The 16,915-nt window shown below is 28.3% G+C and overlaps 1 protein-coding gene and 1 long non-coding RNA gene across 2 annotated transcripts in view; both read right to left on the bottom strand.

Annotated features, from left to right (window-relative positions):
• The window catches only part of LOC139426941 (uncharacterized), an 84,956-nt gene extending 76,816 nt beyond the window's left edge, over positions 1–8,140 (bottom strand). Inside the window, exon 1 of the long non-coding RNA XR_015429359.1 lies at positions 8,132–8,140. This is a non-coding gene — a long non-coding RNA (uncharacterized LOC139426941). The remainder of the gene's footprint in view (positions 1–8,131) is intronic.
• Positions 975–16,745, bottom strand: Dus3 (Dihydrouridine synthase 3). Its single transcript, XM_016066113.4, has 12 exons — positions 16,412–16,745; positions 13,775–14,522; positions 12,569–12,610; positions 11,454–11,606; positions 9,738–9,854; positions 9,357–9,539; positions 6,995–7,091; positions 6,519–6,597; positions 5,095–5,230; positions 3,469–3,521; positions 1,288–1,416; positions 975–1,122 (listed from the first exon to the last, which is right to left on the bottom strand). Exons 1-12 carry the CDS (start codon positions 16,474–16,476, stop codon positions 1,050–1,052), a joined length of 1,875 nt encoding a protein of 624 aa, XP_015921599.2. The 5' UTR covers positions 16,477–16,745; the 3' UTR covers positions 975–1,049.
• Positions 16,746–16,915: the final 170 nt, after the last annotated feature.

Here is a 16,915-nt window from a genome sequence, read left to right as displayed (position 1 = left end):
ATTTGATTTGAATTTCCAAAAGAATTGTAAAATTTTTTCTCTAAATAAAATATTTATTTTTAAAAAAAATTCAAATCTGAAATTTTTTGTGTAATTAGAGTCTACTTACTTCAAATAGGTAAAATCGAACTTGACTAATGTGTAACTTTATTATTTTACCATTGTTTTTTTTTCCAATTCTTATCTGTTTAATTTTCGATTTAGGAGACAAGTATTTTATTTTATTTTACAACCGGTGTTAAACAGCCAATCGAATTTTGAGTTTACAACTATCATTGTTCAACTCTGTAAACTTTTGTTATTTTGAACCCAACCCAAAAAACAAAAATATATTTGATGTCAGCACTGTGATTGGTGCAAGCTGGGAGCAAAATTGGTTTTAACCGGCCATCGCTGGTTCGTTACTATTCTAACTATTTCAATATTTGAGACAGGTTTTGGCTTGAGTTTGCGAAAGAAAAGGAATCAGGGTAAAGAGAGAGAAGCTTCCCTCTTTGAATTGTGCGATTTCTTGTTTCCATAGCAGCAGGCAGTTTTAGACTTTGCAGCAAGGAGAATTCTTTCGACAGACAAACTATGCGACCTTGCTCATTTAAACAAAAGATGGTGTGTAATAAAAGGTAGCATCACAATGAATTTTTTAAATAAAATTACAGCAAATGTCCACATGGAACTAAAAATGTGAAATTTTCAAAAATATCCTTTGAGAGTCAACAACCAATTTTAAGGAAAATCGAGATGTTTTAGGTTGTAACACTAATCACATTGTAACATTGGTATTGTAACACTAATCACATTTATTTTTTCTTCAAGTGTTTTTCTAGCAAATAACTTTGTTTTAATGAAAAATGTTTTATATCTGTTTTGAAGTGATTTTCTTTTAAAAAAATAAAAATTTAAATTCAAAAATAGCAAGTGCACAAAAGACTTATGTTTTATGTTACATACATAAAAAGAAAATGACAGAAACATGGTAAAAGAAAAGAAACTACAAAAATGTTTTATTCAAAAATAACATAACCAATTTATTAACAAAATATAAATAAAAATCATTTGTATGCATTTGCCTTGTGTTTAGGTAAGAAAATGAAGTTCTCTGGCACCGGTCCCAACAGCATTTCACTAATTTAGAACAAAAGAAGACAATAAGTGCAAGAAACTTCCAAATATTACATAGTATGATAACGTTACTTTCATTATAGTCCAGTAGAAAAATATTATTCATAATTCAAAATAATGCTCACATGTATATATACTTAAATTTTTTTTAAGAGTAAAATTATTTACCTTATTTTAACCCAGTCAGTGCAACTAGGACTAGCCATTAATGTTTCTAAATCATTACGTCCAAAATAAGGAGGTGGTCTTTCATTAATTTGTTGCGGTACTCTTTCCAACAATCCAACAGGTATGTATCTACAACAAAATTAAAATCAATAATAAATATTATAAGGGGAATATTTTAGAGCTGCTTAAATTCAAACTCCAGTCAACTCGGGTAATATACATTTCACAGTGAAACTGATAATTTCAAGCAGTTCAATGAATAAATATTTAGCAATAAAAAAAAACATGTTCTTTTTACTTTTTTTAAACAAAAAAGGGCAAACTATTGTTTAAGAATAATAATAGTACATATTTTTATTTTAAAAAATGTGCCACTTTCAAATTATTTTGCAGAGAATATTAACTTATTAATATTTTTTTTTTTTAAAAAAAGAAGGTATTTCCCCCCATTCATTACTTCTAAGAATAATAATAAAGGGTAAACTGCAATTTTGAAGCATTTTTCTTCTTTATCTTGTAAATTCTGCAAAATCTTTAAGAACACTAAACATTTCACTTTCAACAGATGATTGTTAATGAACAAAGAAATGGACAGCTCTTTTTCCACTCAGACTTATGAAAAGGTAACAGTCTTCATTCCTGAAAAAGATTGTTGAAGATAACTTCTTCCGTACGCTGGTGATAAATTTAAAGAATATACAGGTTTACAAACTGACTGTATGAAATAAAATGTTAAAAATTATAGGAATTTTAAAGTTATTCCAGATTTAGATAATGACATACCTGCCATCAGGCAATGACTATGATGTGACACAGGCAAGTAGCAAAATCTTGCTAATTTTCCTCAGGTCTTTCCCGTCATATCTTAGCGCCAGAGTGGCATAATGATATGTATCATAGTATGAGTCGTAACTCTCATAGAATATTGTGAATTTAGTTCTAACTACGGTAAAATTTTATAGATGAATAGGGAGTCTTACATCTAATTTGTAATATCTAAATACAAGGTGACTACTTAGCTCTACGAAATATAATTTTCAAACTCCCTTAACAAATCAATACATATGGGGGTACTGAATTGGAGATTGATAGATTTTTGGTTCAGCTCAAACTACGATCTGTGGATGAATGAATAGAGTATGATTGAGTCTTCCCGTATAACGGGTTGTGATGTGTGGATAGCTAAAGTCGTATTCTTGGCAATAGATGGCGTCGTGAAAAAACAAGAAACACACACTCTGCCTTAAAAATTTGCTTGATTTCAAGCCGACTTGCTGGTATTGGCAATGGCATAAGAAAAACAACATAATTTTCAAAAACAACAATTTTAACATTTTATTTAAATTTTAAACTACAGATACATTATAACTGTCATTGAACAGCCGATCCTACAAAGGAACTCCTGGATCAAGTATTGGGAGAAATTTGCCTTTATGGAGAACTTTTTGATGGAACTAACCCGCATTTGCGGTACATGGAGAGAAAAATCTCCCACGATTAGCCTCTCTGAAATGCCATGATCCATTTACCATTGAGAATATTTTACACCAGCGAGTGGGGCACGGAATTTGTATCGACCAGCCATCGCTGGGATTTGAACTCGGTTGACCTCATTGGAAGGCGAGCGCTCTATCCTCTGAGCCACCAAGGCTCGAACTACAGATATAAGTTTAGTTGCTGACATATGACATTGTACACATATGACATATTGCAAATGTTTGCAATAAACTGATATAAAGTGCAGCAGGCGAAAAGCAAAATTCTTTAAAACTTGCTGAAATGTCAAGTCTGATGATCTCCTCAATGACGGTTTTGAGTTTAGTGATGGTTTTAAGATTATTTCTTAAAACTTCGTTTTTAATAATGCCAAACAATAATGAGTATCAAAGGTTGAAAATAGATCTGGATAATCTATGTGTGATATGAGAAACATTATATTTTTAACATTTTCACTGAAAAATAAACAACGGTGTGTATGTTTAAAAAACATGTTCATTCAACAGCCAAGTCTTAATTAAATTTCACTAAAGGTAAGGTTTAAAAGCTATAAATGTTTTGTTTTTAATATTTAAATAATTGCCAACCAGAATTTTTATTGAAAAATTAAACAAAAAATTAAAACAATCGCAGAAAACATTTAAAATTTATTAATTCAAAAACACATGTTTAAAAAAAACTTACCTATATAAAAAAGACAGCCATTCTAACAAGAATCGCCTAGTTTTTTCAACACCCTAAACAGAATAAGAAAAGTTATTTACAAATTAATTCCTTAAAAGTGCATAAGTTTCTGTAATTAATTTTCAGAATAAAATATAAGCATTAAAATATGGTGGAAAATCAGATGTTTTTCAGTGGTTATTATTTAATGAACACCCTAAGTCAAACTTCTTATTATCGGTAATTTATTTATTTCACTTCATTTTATTATTTTGTATTTTAGTTTAAAAACTGAAAAATATTCTTTTTTTAGCTACTGAAATGATAATCTTAAAAATCCTATAACTCACTTTACTTAAATTTTTTAATAACTCTATTTATTTTCATATTATAAATAAATCATCCCTAAAAAAGTAGCATAAAGGAAAAAAAAAAGACAATAATTGATGGTACACTTCACAACATTAAGTATACGTATAAATATTAATAATATATAAATATGATTTCTTTTATGTATTCCGAGAAGCTTTTTTTAAAAATATTCACAATTCCTATCTTTTGGATTAAATATCCTTTCACTAACAATTATTATTGATTTACTTATGATTTATTATTGATTTACAATTATTATTGATTATGCAAAGAAAAAAAATTCAAACAAACTGAAAGCAATTAAAAATCAGAACAAATATATTAAGAAATCAATCATATTAAAATATGCACACTGCATTACCTTAAAACACATGCCATGTAGATATAAGAGCAAAAATAAAAATATCGTGAACAAAATTATGTTTTTTGACTAGTTTTTGGGAAGATAGGTTCTTCCTTTTTATAATTCCAACTTATCTGCTTTTTTTTAAAAAATATTCTATTGTTATTCTAACAAGTACATTGATATTATTACGATAAATAAAAACAGTGCTTTTAAAAAGAAAACTGGTAATAAGTATTTGAAGAGAATCACTCTGATTTTCACTTTATATATATTCTTTAATCCACTTACAGTTCTGCATGTATAAAATCTTATTTCAACCTGCAGTCTTCTCCACATAGCAAAAACCGTTTTTCCATATTAGATGGAAAAATAGTGTATTGGAGAGAAACATTCTCATAATTTTGCCCATTTGCTAAACCGCCACTGGGTTAAGCAGAGGTAAAAATTAATAAATTATATTCACAAGTATGAAGGATCAGTAACTAAAAGATATCACTAGTCTGTAAACATTTTCTTTAGTCTTACATGTCTCTCTCTCTATATTTTTCATTAAAAAAAAAAGAGTTAAGAGAATGAATTGTTTATGTTCAAATCATGCTATTTCAGACAAAACCACTGACCAAAACAGCACAGTTTCCAGTTGGTCAGACAAATTATAATTATTTTAAAGTGAATGTGAGCAAACTGCTGTAAATTTTGAGTCCTGCTTTTTACTTATTAATGTAGTTATAGATAAATCAATTCATCCAAAAGCAAGTAAATCCTGAAGCAATTTCATTATCACTGCTTTAAGACAGCACTGCACTGTTCTGATTTAACAGAGCATCGATGACCTTTGTTGAAGTAAATGAGTTAATAGTGCAGTACTAAATATATAAGCATATTTTTATGTTATGGTGCAAAAAATTAACAGAAAAGAAACTTCTCACCTCTGTGTCTGAACCCCAGTGCTCTAAACCATAATTTGAGTATTTTCTTAGAATATCTAATCTTTCAGAAGATGATATATCCCAGTGAAACTGGTCTTTAATTTCCTTGAAAATCCAAGGTTTGATCAGAGCTCCTCTAAAAATGAAATATAATGCCCAAATTTAAAATCAATCAACAAATATTAAAAAGTATATGTATACACATACAGTAGAGCCTTGATTATTAATGAGTGAATTATTGGCAAGTTCCATGAGGAGACTGAAAAGATTGAGTGCTAATTCAAATGAGGAATGTTAGTGAAATTCTATAAAAAATTGGACACATACACTTTATTGTTTCTTTTACTATAATTTTTTATGTAACAAAACGTTTATCTTGTAAAATATTGATAAGTTGAAACTACTGTCTTTGACCCAACCAGCAGTTTTTTAAAAAGGCAGACCAAGCTGGAAATCAAAAATGTTTTTAAAAAATTGATCTTAACATAACACAACTTAAAAATAAGAAACAAAAAAGTAAGTTGAGGTACATAGGAAAAAGAAACTATGTAAAAGAGTAACCAGAAGAATATGAAGTTATACATCTCACCACTAATAATCATCACTTGCATTTTTTTATGTTAATAAATGCAGATTTTTGTATGATAGTGTGCAATTTACTCTTTTGGTTATAAAAAATGTAAAGTAATCCATATTTCACTATTATTTGAACCACATATTTTTGAATAAGAATTTAAGAGCTCTTGTTACACTTCCTTTATTAAAAATGAAATCCAGATAATTAATGAAAGTTCAAATCAGAAGAATAGTGGTTTAAACAATCTTTTTGAAGCTTGTGCTTTAAAATAATTAATTGTCAAAGAAAGCATTTTGTTTTAAAAGTACAAAATGCTTTACAGTTGATATTGAAGTGATTATCTAGGAATTGAAAAAAAAATAAACGAAATTTCAGTTGCTATATTAAACAAACAGTTTAATTCAGACATTCTAAATAATATTAATAAGCTATTGTGACTAGGAATACCAAATATTTTATGCATTCTTTGTTATATTGGAAGAGCTGTTGTAATAGAAGGTTGTAGTAAGAATAATATAGGGGGACTATATATAATATATGATTTAAAAGAATGTTAACATACATAGTTAATATCGAGCAAAGAAAGTGCAGTGTTTAAGGCACTGAGCTGTACTGAATTACTATATTTAGTGGCTACTTGAGACCCACCCATCTTATATGGAAAGTAAAGGCAGCTGGAGTACAATGTTGACCACACTTGAGACCACCATCATGATGTTTGTCTCGAAATTGTGGAGCCCTTACCTCTATGATCTACTACAACCTGTCTGTTAAGGGAATGCTTTACTTTTTGTACTTAACATTACGAGTTCATAAACAAGATAAAAATAGTAATACATAAACCAACCTTGCTATCATGATTCCCGACACACTACTTTCGGCACGCCTTGCATTATAGTCTTCATAAGATAAAATATCACCATTTCCTAAAAAAAATATTAGTAGTAATTATTCGAGCATGTTATGACATTATGGGAGCTGAGTCTCCCTAAGTTGTAACTTATAATCTGAAAACTTCCATTGAAAATGTTTTTGGAATGCAAACAAAAAAATTTAATCACAATCTGTTTTTTACAAATAATGTGAGATCCATGAAAAAGATAAAAAATGTTAAGATTAAGATGAAAAAGATTTAAATTTTAATATATAAACAAAAGGTGTGATAAAAATTTTTCAGTTATGCTATGGAGGTGCACAAATTAGAGGTATTTTAAAATATGTAAAAACAATTATCCGAGGAAATAACTATTTAAAAACTAAGTTACACATAGTTCTGTTTTCAAATAAAAAGATTACAGAAAATTGAAAAAGCAAAGTACATACCAAATAATGGAATGGGTTCAGCAATTTTATTACAATTATCAATATAAGCCCAGTCAGCAGACCTGGTATATCTTTGCTCTCGGGATCGACCATGAAGCTAATTAACAAACATAAAATTTTATCTTTCATTAGCAAAGCAGAAAACTTTTGTGTATTAATAAAATGATGTAATAACAAGCTTTTTGCAAGTTTTTTTAAAATGTTTAAGTGATTCTATACACATTTTTAACACACATCAAAATATATACTCATTTAATACAATTGGGTATGGTTATAGATAAGAGGGTACAGCTTTTTACTTATTTTTATAAGGAATGAAGCTGTTAAAAAGAATCACCAATGAAGTCAAGAATCACTGACAATATTAAAGCAGCTATATGTCTCTAATATTTCCTTTTTTTCTTTAAATGATGAATTATTTGATATCTTCATTATATAACAAAGGGTTTTGCAACAATTGAAAAACACTATGGAAAACTTCATCTGCTTACTCCATTGACTTTAAAAAAAAATAATAATTGGTCAATAATAATTATATAATGGCTTATACAGTGGTGGCCAAAAGTGTGGACACTTTTTGAAAGTTTTATGTTTTTCAACTTTGTGTGCTTGTAGAATATATTAATTTTCACTTAAATACAAACGTTTATTTATCAAATTGAAGGTAATCTAATGTAGAATTTAATAATAAATACAGTATTACAATATCTATATTACAAAAAAAGTTACGCAACTAATAGTAAGATCTATCTTAGATTTGCATTTTTTTAAAGTGATACTTACACAATCAATACTTAGTAGGATAACCCTTATTTTTTAAGACAGCTTCACAGCCTCTTTTCATCGAGTGAACGAGTGTTTGGAGTTTATCTTTTGTAATCACATGGTGCCAAGAATCAATTATAGCTTCAATAAGTTGTCTTTTATTGGATGGACGTTTTTTTCGTTCAAGAATTTTCAAACGTCGCCACAAATTTTCAATTGGATTGAGATCATTGCTGTTTCCTGGCCATGGTAATGCATCTATGCCTTTATTTTGAAACCATGCTTTGCATACTTTTGCTGTGTGGCATGGAGCTGAATCCTGCTGAAAAATAAATGGTGCGTTGTTTGGGAAGACATCCCTGATGGAAGGTATCAATTTTGGTTTCAGGACAGTTTCGATGTATTTTTTGGCATTCAGGATGCCATCAATCACTTGAATTCGGCCCACACCATCTGCAGACATACATGCCCAAATCATGACATTTGTTGAGTTTTTTGTAGTTGCTTCAATGCAATCAGGATGAAGTACTTCACCTACTCTACGTCTCATGTATTTTCTACCATCCCTACCAAAGAGCGATATTTTACTCACATCGCTCCAGATTACTTGCTTCCATTGATTTTCTAACCATTTAATGTGTTCTTTTGCACACTTAACTCGTTTTTCGCGTTGCTTTTGATTTAAATATGGTTTTTTCCATGGAATTCTAGCTTGTCTGTCCAAATCCTGATAACCTTCTTCTTATTGTTCTTGAACTTACTGCAATACCCGCTGCATTCATTTCACATCAAATGGCATCTGATGAAATTTTTCTATCTTGTAGGCATAGCCGTATAATTTTTCTATCGGCAGTAGCACTTTTGCATTTTTTTCGGCCTGGTTTTGCTTTATTTTCCACTGATTTCGTTTTTTCATAAAGTAAACAGAACTTCTGTACACCAGAACTTCCCCAACAACACACCATTTATTTTTCAGCAGGATTCAGCTCCATGCCACACAGCAAAAGTATGCAAAGCATGGTTTCAAAATAAAGGCATAGATATATTACCATGGCCAGGAAACAGCCCTGATCTCAATCCAATTGAAAATTTGTGGCGACGTTTGAAAATTCTTGTACAAAAAAAAAACGTCCATCCAATAAAAGACAACTTATTGAAGCTATAATTGATTCTTGGCACCATGTGGTTACGAAAAATAAACTCCAAACACTCATTCACTCGATGAAAAGAGGCTGTGAAGCTGTCTTAAAAAATAAGGGTTATCCTACTAAGTATTGATTGTGTAAGTATCACTTTAAAAAAATGCAAATCTAAGACAGATCTTACTATTAGTTGCATAACTTTTTTTGTAATATAGATATTGTAATACTGTATTTATTATTAAATTCTACATTAAATTACCTTCAATTTGACATATAAACGTTTGTATTTAAGTGAAAATTAATATATTCTACAAGCACACAAAGTTGGAAAACATGAAACTTTCAAAAAGTGTCCACACTTTTGGCCACCACTGTATAATAAATTATATACAGTAAAGCACTTCTTTTTTGCAAAATTGTAGTGATTTAAAAGATTTTAAAGTTTCAAAACTTACAGTAATTAGTGACACAGGTGTCTTTAGTTCCTTTAACTTTCTAATCAAACTATCTGCCAGACTTTCATTAGAATAAATACCAGTTCTCATTTTAAGGGTAAGAGGAACATCAATAACAGATGAAACACCATGTAGTATGGTTTTTAATTTTCTCATTCTGTTCATAAGACCACAACCAGCACCCTAGAAAAAGAAAAGGAATGAATTATTTAAATAATTTTCTTAAACTAAATTCCATTTTCAAAATAATATAGTGATCAAACATTAAGAATTTCAATTAGTTTTTGCAAATAGAGGAAGGAAAAACAAACCTGTCATGAATGCAAGATTGTTCTAATAATATTACGACAACAACAAATGACACATAAATGAAATATTTACCTTTTTATAAATTGCATCTAGAGGACAACCAAGGTTCAAATCTATAAAATCAAAGGAGGCATTTTCTGACAAAACTTGACAACAACGAGTCATTACTTCTGGTTGTGAACCACACAGCTGTAATATATATAAATGTTTTAGAAAAAAAATTATTAAAAGTTGTATTGAAAACGCACACAGCTTTATATTTACCAATAAATTACATAAGTTTCGCTTACAATACAGAACATGCATTTTTTCTATGGGAACAACATGTTCTTTCTTTACAACATTAAAATTGTTTGCGTTTCAATGATTAAATTATGTTTTAATGATTAAATTACTTTCCGAGAGCATAATCAAAACTTTAGAAAATGGTGCTGTTTTATTTATTTTTATAAAGAAAGATGTGTGCATTCTATAACTTGGAATAAATGCAACCTTAGTTCTTTTTTAAAAAACAATAATTTTAAAAATATTAATTTTTATCAACAAAAAAAAATCATGACTTATCCTTTATCAATGTTCAAACACAGTATTCTGGGCAATAGTGAAGGACTTTTTTCATAGAAAAAAAATGATAGCATGTATTTATTTATATGGCATCAGAGATTTTTTTGGCTTTCACTTTCACAAAGTTAACCTTTTCTTCACATGGAATCAAATTATGATTCAAAATATTTTATCAGTACAAGAAGTATTAAAAATGAAACTAAGACTTCAAAGTATTCAATGAAAATCTCGCATCAATTAGACATAGGCAAGCGCCAATATTTTTACTATCAGCTACAAACTTATACTAATAGAATTGAGTATCAGTCAGGAAAAACTGTTACTTTTGGTATCAGATGCAATTTGGTAATTTTAATTAAAAACTTAATAGAAAAGATGAAAATGTCTAAAGTAAAACTTCTAATTGTTTATATTAATGCTATAAGCTAATAGAATTTGTCAAGATCATATTAAATTTTAATTTGCTTAAATTAAAAAAAAATATTCAACATATTATTATTTTTACTTTCAATAAAGTTATACAAATATAATAAATTTCTAGATTCAAATCAGTGATAAAAAAAGTGGTCTGTCTGCATGTATGTTTTACTTATAACTCTAGAACTGCTGGTCTTGTGCTAGAATCCTGAAATTTGAACAGCTGATAAAAGGGACGATTCTGGTCTTAAAAATCACTCAACAGTAGGTCCATTCAAATAGATGTCTGAAAAATCAGTTTTTCTCATTGGCTTTGCATTAGACATTGTCCTAATTAAACTGCAGATAATTCTTTTTTCTTTTTTTAAATATTTAAAAGATAATATCAGTGACATTTACTAGTTTTCAACTCTATTTAATAAAAAAAAAGTATACTGTGTGCATATTTAATATATAATTATTTTTATTTGACTTTCAATTTTTGTCCTGCAATGCTATATGTAGGCAGCACCCAGCTATTGATGTTGCTTCTTTTAACTGTTACAATTAAATAAGAAAAATAAAATAATGTTTTTAAACAGAAAATAAATTTATTGTATTCCTTTAGCTCTCACAACTAAAAGAAAACTAAAAAACAAGTGATCAAAGTGAGTCTTGAGCAGTGTCTACGGACCAGTACCATATTGCCTGAGGCCCAGTTATGGGACGTGGGTCATGAATTGGAACTGCTGCTATAGATAAATTGCAGTTTAATCAGATTTTCCTGAATAAAAAAAATAGTTAGAAATAGAGTTTATTTCATAATACCTGTATGCCAAATAAATCTTCTGTATGATGTCGCTTAATAAGAGCCCATTCAGATTGCTGTCCTTGAAGAAGACTTAGAGCTAAAGTCATTTCAGAACAAGTAATGTCAGCACCATACTCTTTACAGATTCGTCTGAAAGGTAAGTTACCTACCTAAAAAAAAAAATTCCTTAACTAAAAAATTGAACAGACAACTGGATAAACTGTAACTGTATGTTTTCATTAAATAAAATAAAAAGAAAATTAAGATAAATAAATTAAACTTGTTAAGATAAATAAATTTTCACTATTTTTTTTTAACAAAACATAACTTCATTTTTAAAAGTCTAAAACATTCATAGAAATGATAAAACTTAGATTAAACTAAATTTCATAAATATAATTTGCTTTACAGCAGAAAAATATCAATTGCTAAAATTGATTTAGTTCTGTACAGTTTTAAAATTCTCTTTAATTTACTACTTTTTATTTTCTTAAATTCGATTTCATTGAAAGTATATGAAAAACATGAAATTTTATGTTTTTCAGGGAATAATTACGAAAAATCATACTAAGCCAAAAATTCTAAACTTAATAGACAAAGATTAGGGCAAAGAAAATATTTCTGTCATTTATATGCTAACACAGCAACATAAACTTGCAGCAAGCTCGGCAATTTTAAAGACTTTTTAAAAAATTGGAACACTATGATATTGAAGTTATGATATAACTGGTCATAAAGGTTTAATTGAAAAGTTGTGGACTCATTGAGCTTTAAATGTGTTGTATTAAAGAAATCAAAAATTTTGTACGCATAAAAAACGGTATATAGCAAACTAAAAACAGATTTTTGTTTTTTAATTTTTTTCATTCAACTATAATTTTAAAAAATTAATAGTTTTTTCTTTTACTATTTTAACCCCACTAACTTCAATTTATCTAAAATTTAGATGTATAATCTGCTAAAACTAATGTGTTGTAAAAATATTAAATAAGCTAACAGATTACAGCAAAATTTGTTTTTCACTAGCAATTTTTTAAGTTCAAAATCATAAATTACAAATCATAAACAGGAACTTCAAATGCAGCATTAACTATAACTAACTTCAACTATAGCAATAAAATTCTATACTTACTGTTGTAAGAGGAGCTAAATACAGTTTATCTTTGAAGTCTATCTATCAATAGAAAAGAAATTAAATATAAAAAGCATTAAAAATGCATAATAAAAAGCATAAAAATTTTCATAATGTATTTTTTTCGGTATTAAACATACATTTAAAAATGAAAATACTCATTTTGAATAAAAAATTCATTCAAAATTATTAATTTAAATTTCACATAACTTAAAAAAATATTACACTTAAATCTATATGTATGCATTGTTAAGACTATTATTTTTAATTTAATAATTATTATATATAGTATTGATACATACAACTAAACAAACACTGGCAGGATTAGATAGACAATTAACAGATGGATACTAAACAAAATTACCATGTAACTATTTTAACTCTTAAGTCTTTTAGCTTTAATTTCTTTTTCACAGGAAAGTTTCTATAAAAATATTTAATCTTTTAAAAGTTAAACTGTTATAAAAAATTATGCGAAAAGAAATAATAAATTTGAAAGCCTATCTTTATATAATAATGGATGGTGTTTTCAATAGAAATGTAAGCAATAACAATCTCGAGCTCGGCACCTACTCTAGTTCCGGTTAAAAAGTTTGCAGCTGCTTACTACATATGTTATTCTGATAGACGATGTTTTCAAACGGATAATTTTGTTTTCAATAAAAGAAATAAATTAGATAATTTCTGAGCTCAAACCTGCCATATTTCATAAGATATTAATGTTAATATGTAATTCTGATGAGTTTGAAGTGAAAATTTGCTTTAGTTTTTTAGAGATATATTGTTAAAAAAGGTGACATGGTTGCTAGATTTTGAATAACTCGCTTTTTTGGCAGCCTTGATATGGCCCCTTTCCATAAGTTTATTACTGTTTGTTCTTGTTGCAAGCTGTGCACCATCTTACGTTAGTGTTAATACTTTTAGCATTGTAAACACCAGTATTGTTAGCATTGTAAACAAAAGTAATAAGTAATCTAATACATTGTTTGCAAGAATCTCAAAACACAATGATGCCAAATGGCTTTAAAATACAACGGAAACAGTAACCCGGAAATTTAGGTGATACCGAGCTTGCAGCGTTTCCTAGTGTAAAAAACACCATCCATAGAAATCAATAGTTATGTTTGAAAGAAATTTTTAAATTTTTTAGTGTAAAATAATTTTAATACTTTTACATTAATTTGTATAAAATACAAACAGAAATACCTTCTTAATTTCTGGTAAAAGCAAAGTATCATCTTTAGAAAAATTATCCAAAACTTCTGTCTTAACATTTTTGAAGTTTTCTGCTTCTACTGAATTTTTTTGATCTTTAATTTCTGAGTCAGGTACTAGTGAGCAATTTTGATCCAATGTGCAATTATTATCAATCTCTTTATTCGAAGAATCATCAACTTCTTTAGGAGGGACCTTAACAGAAATTGTGTCATTTGTTTCATTGTTCATGTGAGCACTACTTAGAGCTTTATCAGATTTTTTAAAATTGTAACTTCTCTTTCTCAAGGCGATTTGTAAATCTTTAGAAAGCATATTACAGTTTAATTGTTTATCTTTATACTTTTCCCACAATTTTTCTACAACAACATTCTTTTCATCTTTAAAGTGGTCCTTTGCAAACCGGCAGGAAAATGTATAAGGACATTTACCATACTTTCTAAACAAGTAGCATTCATCACCCAGATCTGGTGGCTTATTTTCTAAATATGCTTTGACATCATGGCTGTAACAGCAACTCTCTCCATAGGGGCAGCTCCCTTCAGTGCCTATTTTAAAGCATAATTTTTCAGATCTTGGCGCTTTTTGACTACGAGGACGGTATTTGTTTTGTCCCTTTAATTTTTTAGCAGGTGGTTCATCAGATGAATCTTTGTCACAACCCGGTATAAATTTCTTCTTATCTTTGGCAGCAACAAAATCTAAATTCAGTTCTCTGACATGATCTTGAAGGAGATATCTAGAAATAATAGAATTTTTTAAAAAAAAAATCAATAAAGTTACATAATACTAAATCAGTGATCCCACTAGATATTGAAAATTATGGGTCTGTGGGACCCAGGGTTTATTTGTGTTCTTTTTTTACTGAAAGTGGGTCCCTATTTAAAACACGATTTCTCAACCTCGATCCATCAATTAACATTCATACTCATAATACTATTTCATCGATTGATAAACAAAACAAAGAATTTCAAATCAAGAACAGCAAAATTTGAACTTATCAAGGATTTTAGATAGGACTGATCAAACTCCTGTTTCAAGGAAAAGCAATGATATAAGTTGATAATCGGAATTTTTCCAATTTTTTTCTTCAGCTAACAAAATCAAAGTAAAAAATTTTGATACATCTTTAAATATGTTTAAAGTTTTGCCTGTATAAATCTACTGGCAAACTGCATGTTTTTTTCTCTTCCTGAATTGGACAATCACCCATCCGATGGTCTTCCCTACAATTTTTAGTCCACTTGAGACATTCCAGCACGTAAGCAGAATCACTGTTCAATCTTTATAAGCCATTAATTACTATATTGTTAAACTCGGAATAAATTAAAGATAAAACATAGATTAGTGGCTTGGCCTCAAATGGTCATGAGCTTAACCAATGCATGGAAGTCTCCTAATATTGATGATTATTTCGAAACCGACATTGATATAGAAATCTTTCCTAATTCTCTATAGGAACAAAAGGAGTTAACTCAGAATACCTCGCATCTTTCCAATCAAACATAACAAGCAGAATTTATTTGGCATCTTGAACATTATGAACTATAACCGTATGTTTGGTGTGGCAGTGAGGGTTTAATTTATGAATCAATAAAATAAAAAGAAAGATTTCCCAATCTGTACCCATACCTATATAGATAATATGGGTTTTTATACCTTGAGGTGAATACTCAAAATTTATAAACACCTGGATATTTATCAATTTTATCGTAAATTCAATGGTAATCTATTTCCTTAAAATTTTACAAAATTATGCATATTGAAGGGACAATTATTAAGTTTAGCTTACATTGCCAATAGTTAATTCATTATTTACCATGAAGAAAAATTCATTCATGACATACAAATTATCAAAATTGTAATTTTTTAGTTTTCTTTATTTGAGAGCAGTTATGATTTAATTCCCCTTCACATTTCTCATTACAATTCCTAATATTTGTGGTTATAAAAGTGTAACATCTAAACGATTCAAGTTTTGCCTCAAATATATTTTTCAAATTCAAAAAATGTATTCAGATTGCAAGTAATTTTTTAAAAAAAAGTTTACAAAACTTTTTCTGAATTTTAATAATACATAATTCCTTATTCAATCCATAATTAGTAGTGAAGTGGTAATATCTTTCTGAATAACAATAATATCAAATGTGTTAAATTAGCTGTAAAAGTTTTTGTGTTTTTATACATCATTATTACTAATGATTTACTAAGTTTAAATGGAATAGACATGCTTCTACCCCTATGGAAAAAAACTGCTCATAAAACTTTTTTCCATTTAAAATTGTATGTTTGACTTATTGAGTAAGCTAGAATTTTATTTATTATGTTAAATAACAAAAGAAATAAAATATATAATTAATTGCAACATTTTATTTGATATTTGAGGGAATAAAATTTTATGAATTTAATAATTCTCAAAGGGATAAAGAGAGAGAGAGCATTTATTTAATTTTTTTGTTAAACACATATATAAACACAAACACATATCATTTTGTTAAACACATATAATTTTTTATCAAATTTTAAGTAAATAACACAGAAGTTGTTTCTATCCTTAATATATATATATATATATATAAGGATATTTGTATGGATTTTAATTAAAATAAATTGTTTTTTTAAACATACTCAGATTTAACTGGAGCAACCCCAGCAATGTGATACTGGTAGCTTTCCTTTTTGACAGTGTCCATTATTTCAGTCAAATGAAGTATATAAATACATATATATTTGGAGATTGTTTAAGTGCATCTAACAATCTTGTTGGAAAATGCAGAACAAATGCCGTGTATTTAGCTTAAAACACGTGCTTAAATAACTGAAATACAAAAAACTTATTTGCTTGTTTACTTTTTGCATTATTCGTTTCCGGTTTTTCATTTCTGTTTTGCTAAAGTGTAATTATGTGATTCAAATTTCGTTGTTTCCATTCTTTGTCATTTTCACCTCTCAGGTCAATCTGCTATTCATTAAGTTTATGAATTTACTAATTCAAAATCATTTTAATTAATAATCTAATTAATTTTAATATCTCGAAATGAGATACACTAGAAGAACAAATTTAGGGCTCCCAAGACTATATTAAAAATTTAAGATCTCAGCCTAAGCAGAAATAAATAACCAGAACAGTAG

Source organism: Parasteatoda tepidariorum, chromosome 9, assembly GCF_982258835.1.
Source record: "Parasteatoda tepidariorum strain Cologne lab strain chromosome 9, Ptep-v5.0, whole genome shotgun sequence".
Lineage (NCBI taxonomy): Eukaryota > Metazoa > Arthropoda > Arachnida > Araneae > Theridiidae > Parasteatoda > Parasteatoda tepidariorum.
The sequence above is the reverse complement of the archived record's forward strand: the minus strand, read 5'-3'. Positions and strand labels throughout refer to the sequence as shown.

What these genes read in the sequence shown, in the direction of transcription:
- Dus3 (XM_016066113.4), bottom strand. Translation starts at nt 16,476, where the DNA reads ATGGACACTGTCAAAAAGGAAAGCTACCAGTATCACATTGCTGGGGTT. An exon ending in GTTGCTCCAGTTAAATCTGA is followed by an intron (nt 14,523 to 16,411) that starts GTATGTTTAAAA and finishes TATTATTTCTAG; the next exon opens with ATATCTCCTTCAAGATCATG. An exon ending in CACCTGTGTCACTAATTACT is followed by an intron (nt 7,092 to 9,356) that starts GTAAGTTTTGAA and finishes TTTGTTAATTAG; the next exon opens with CTTCATGGTCGATCCCGAGA.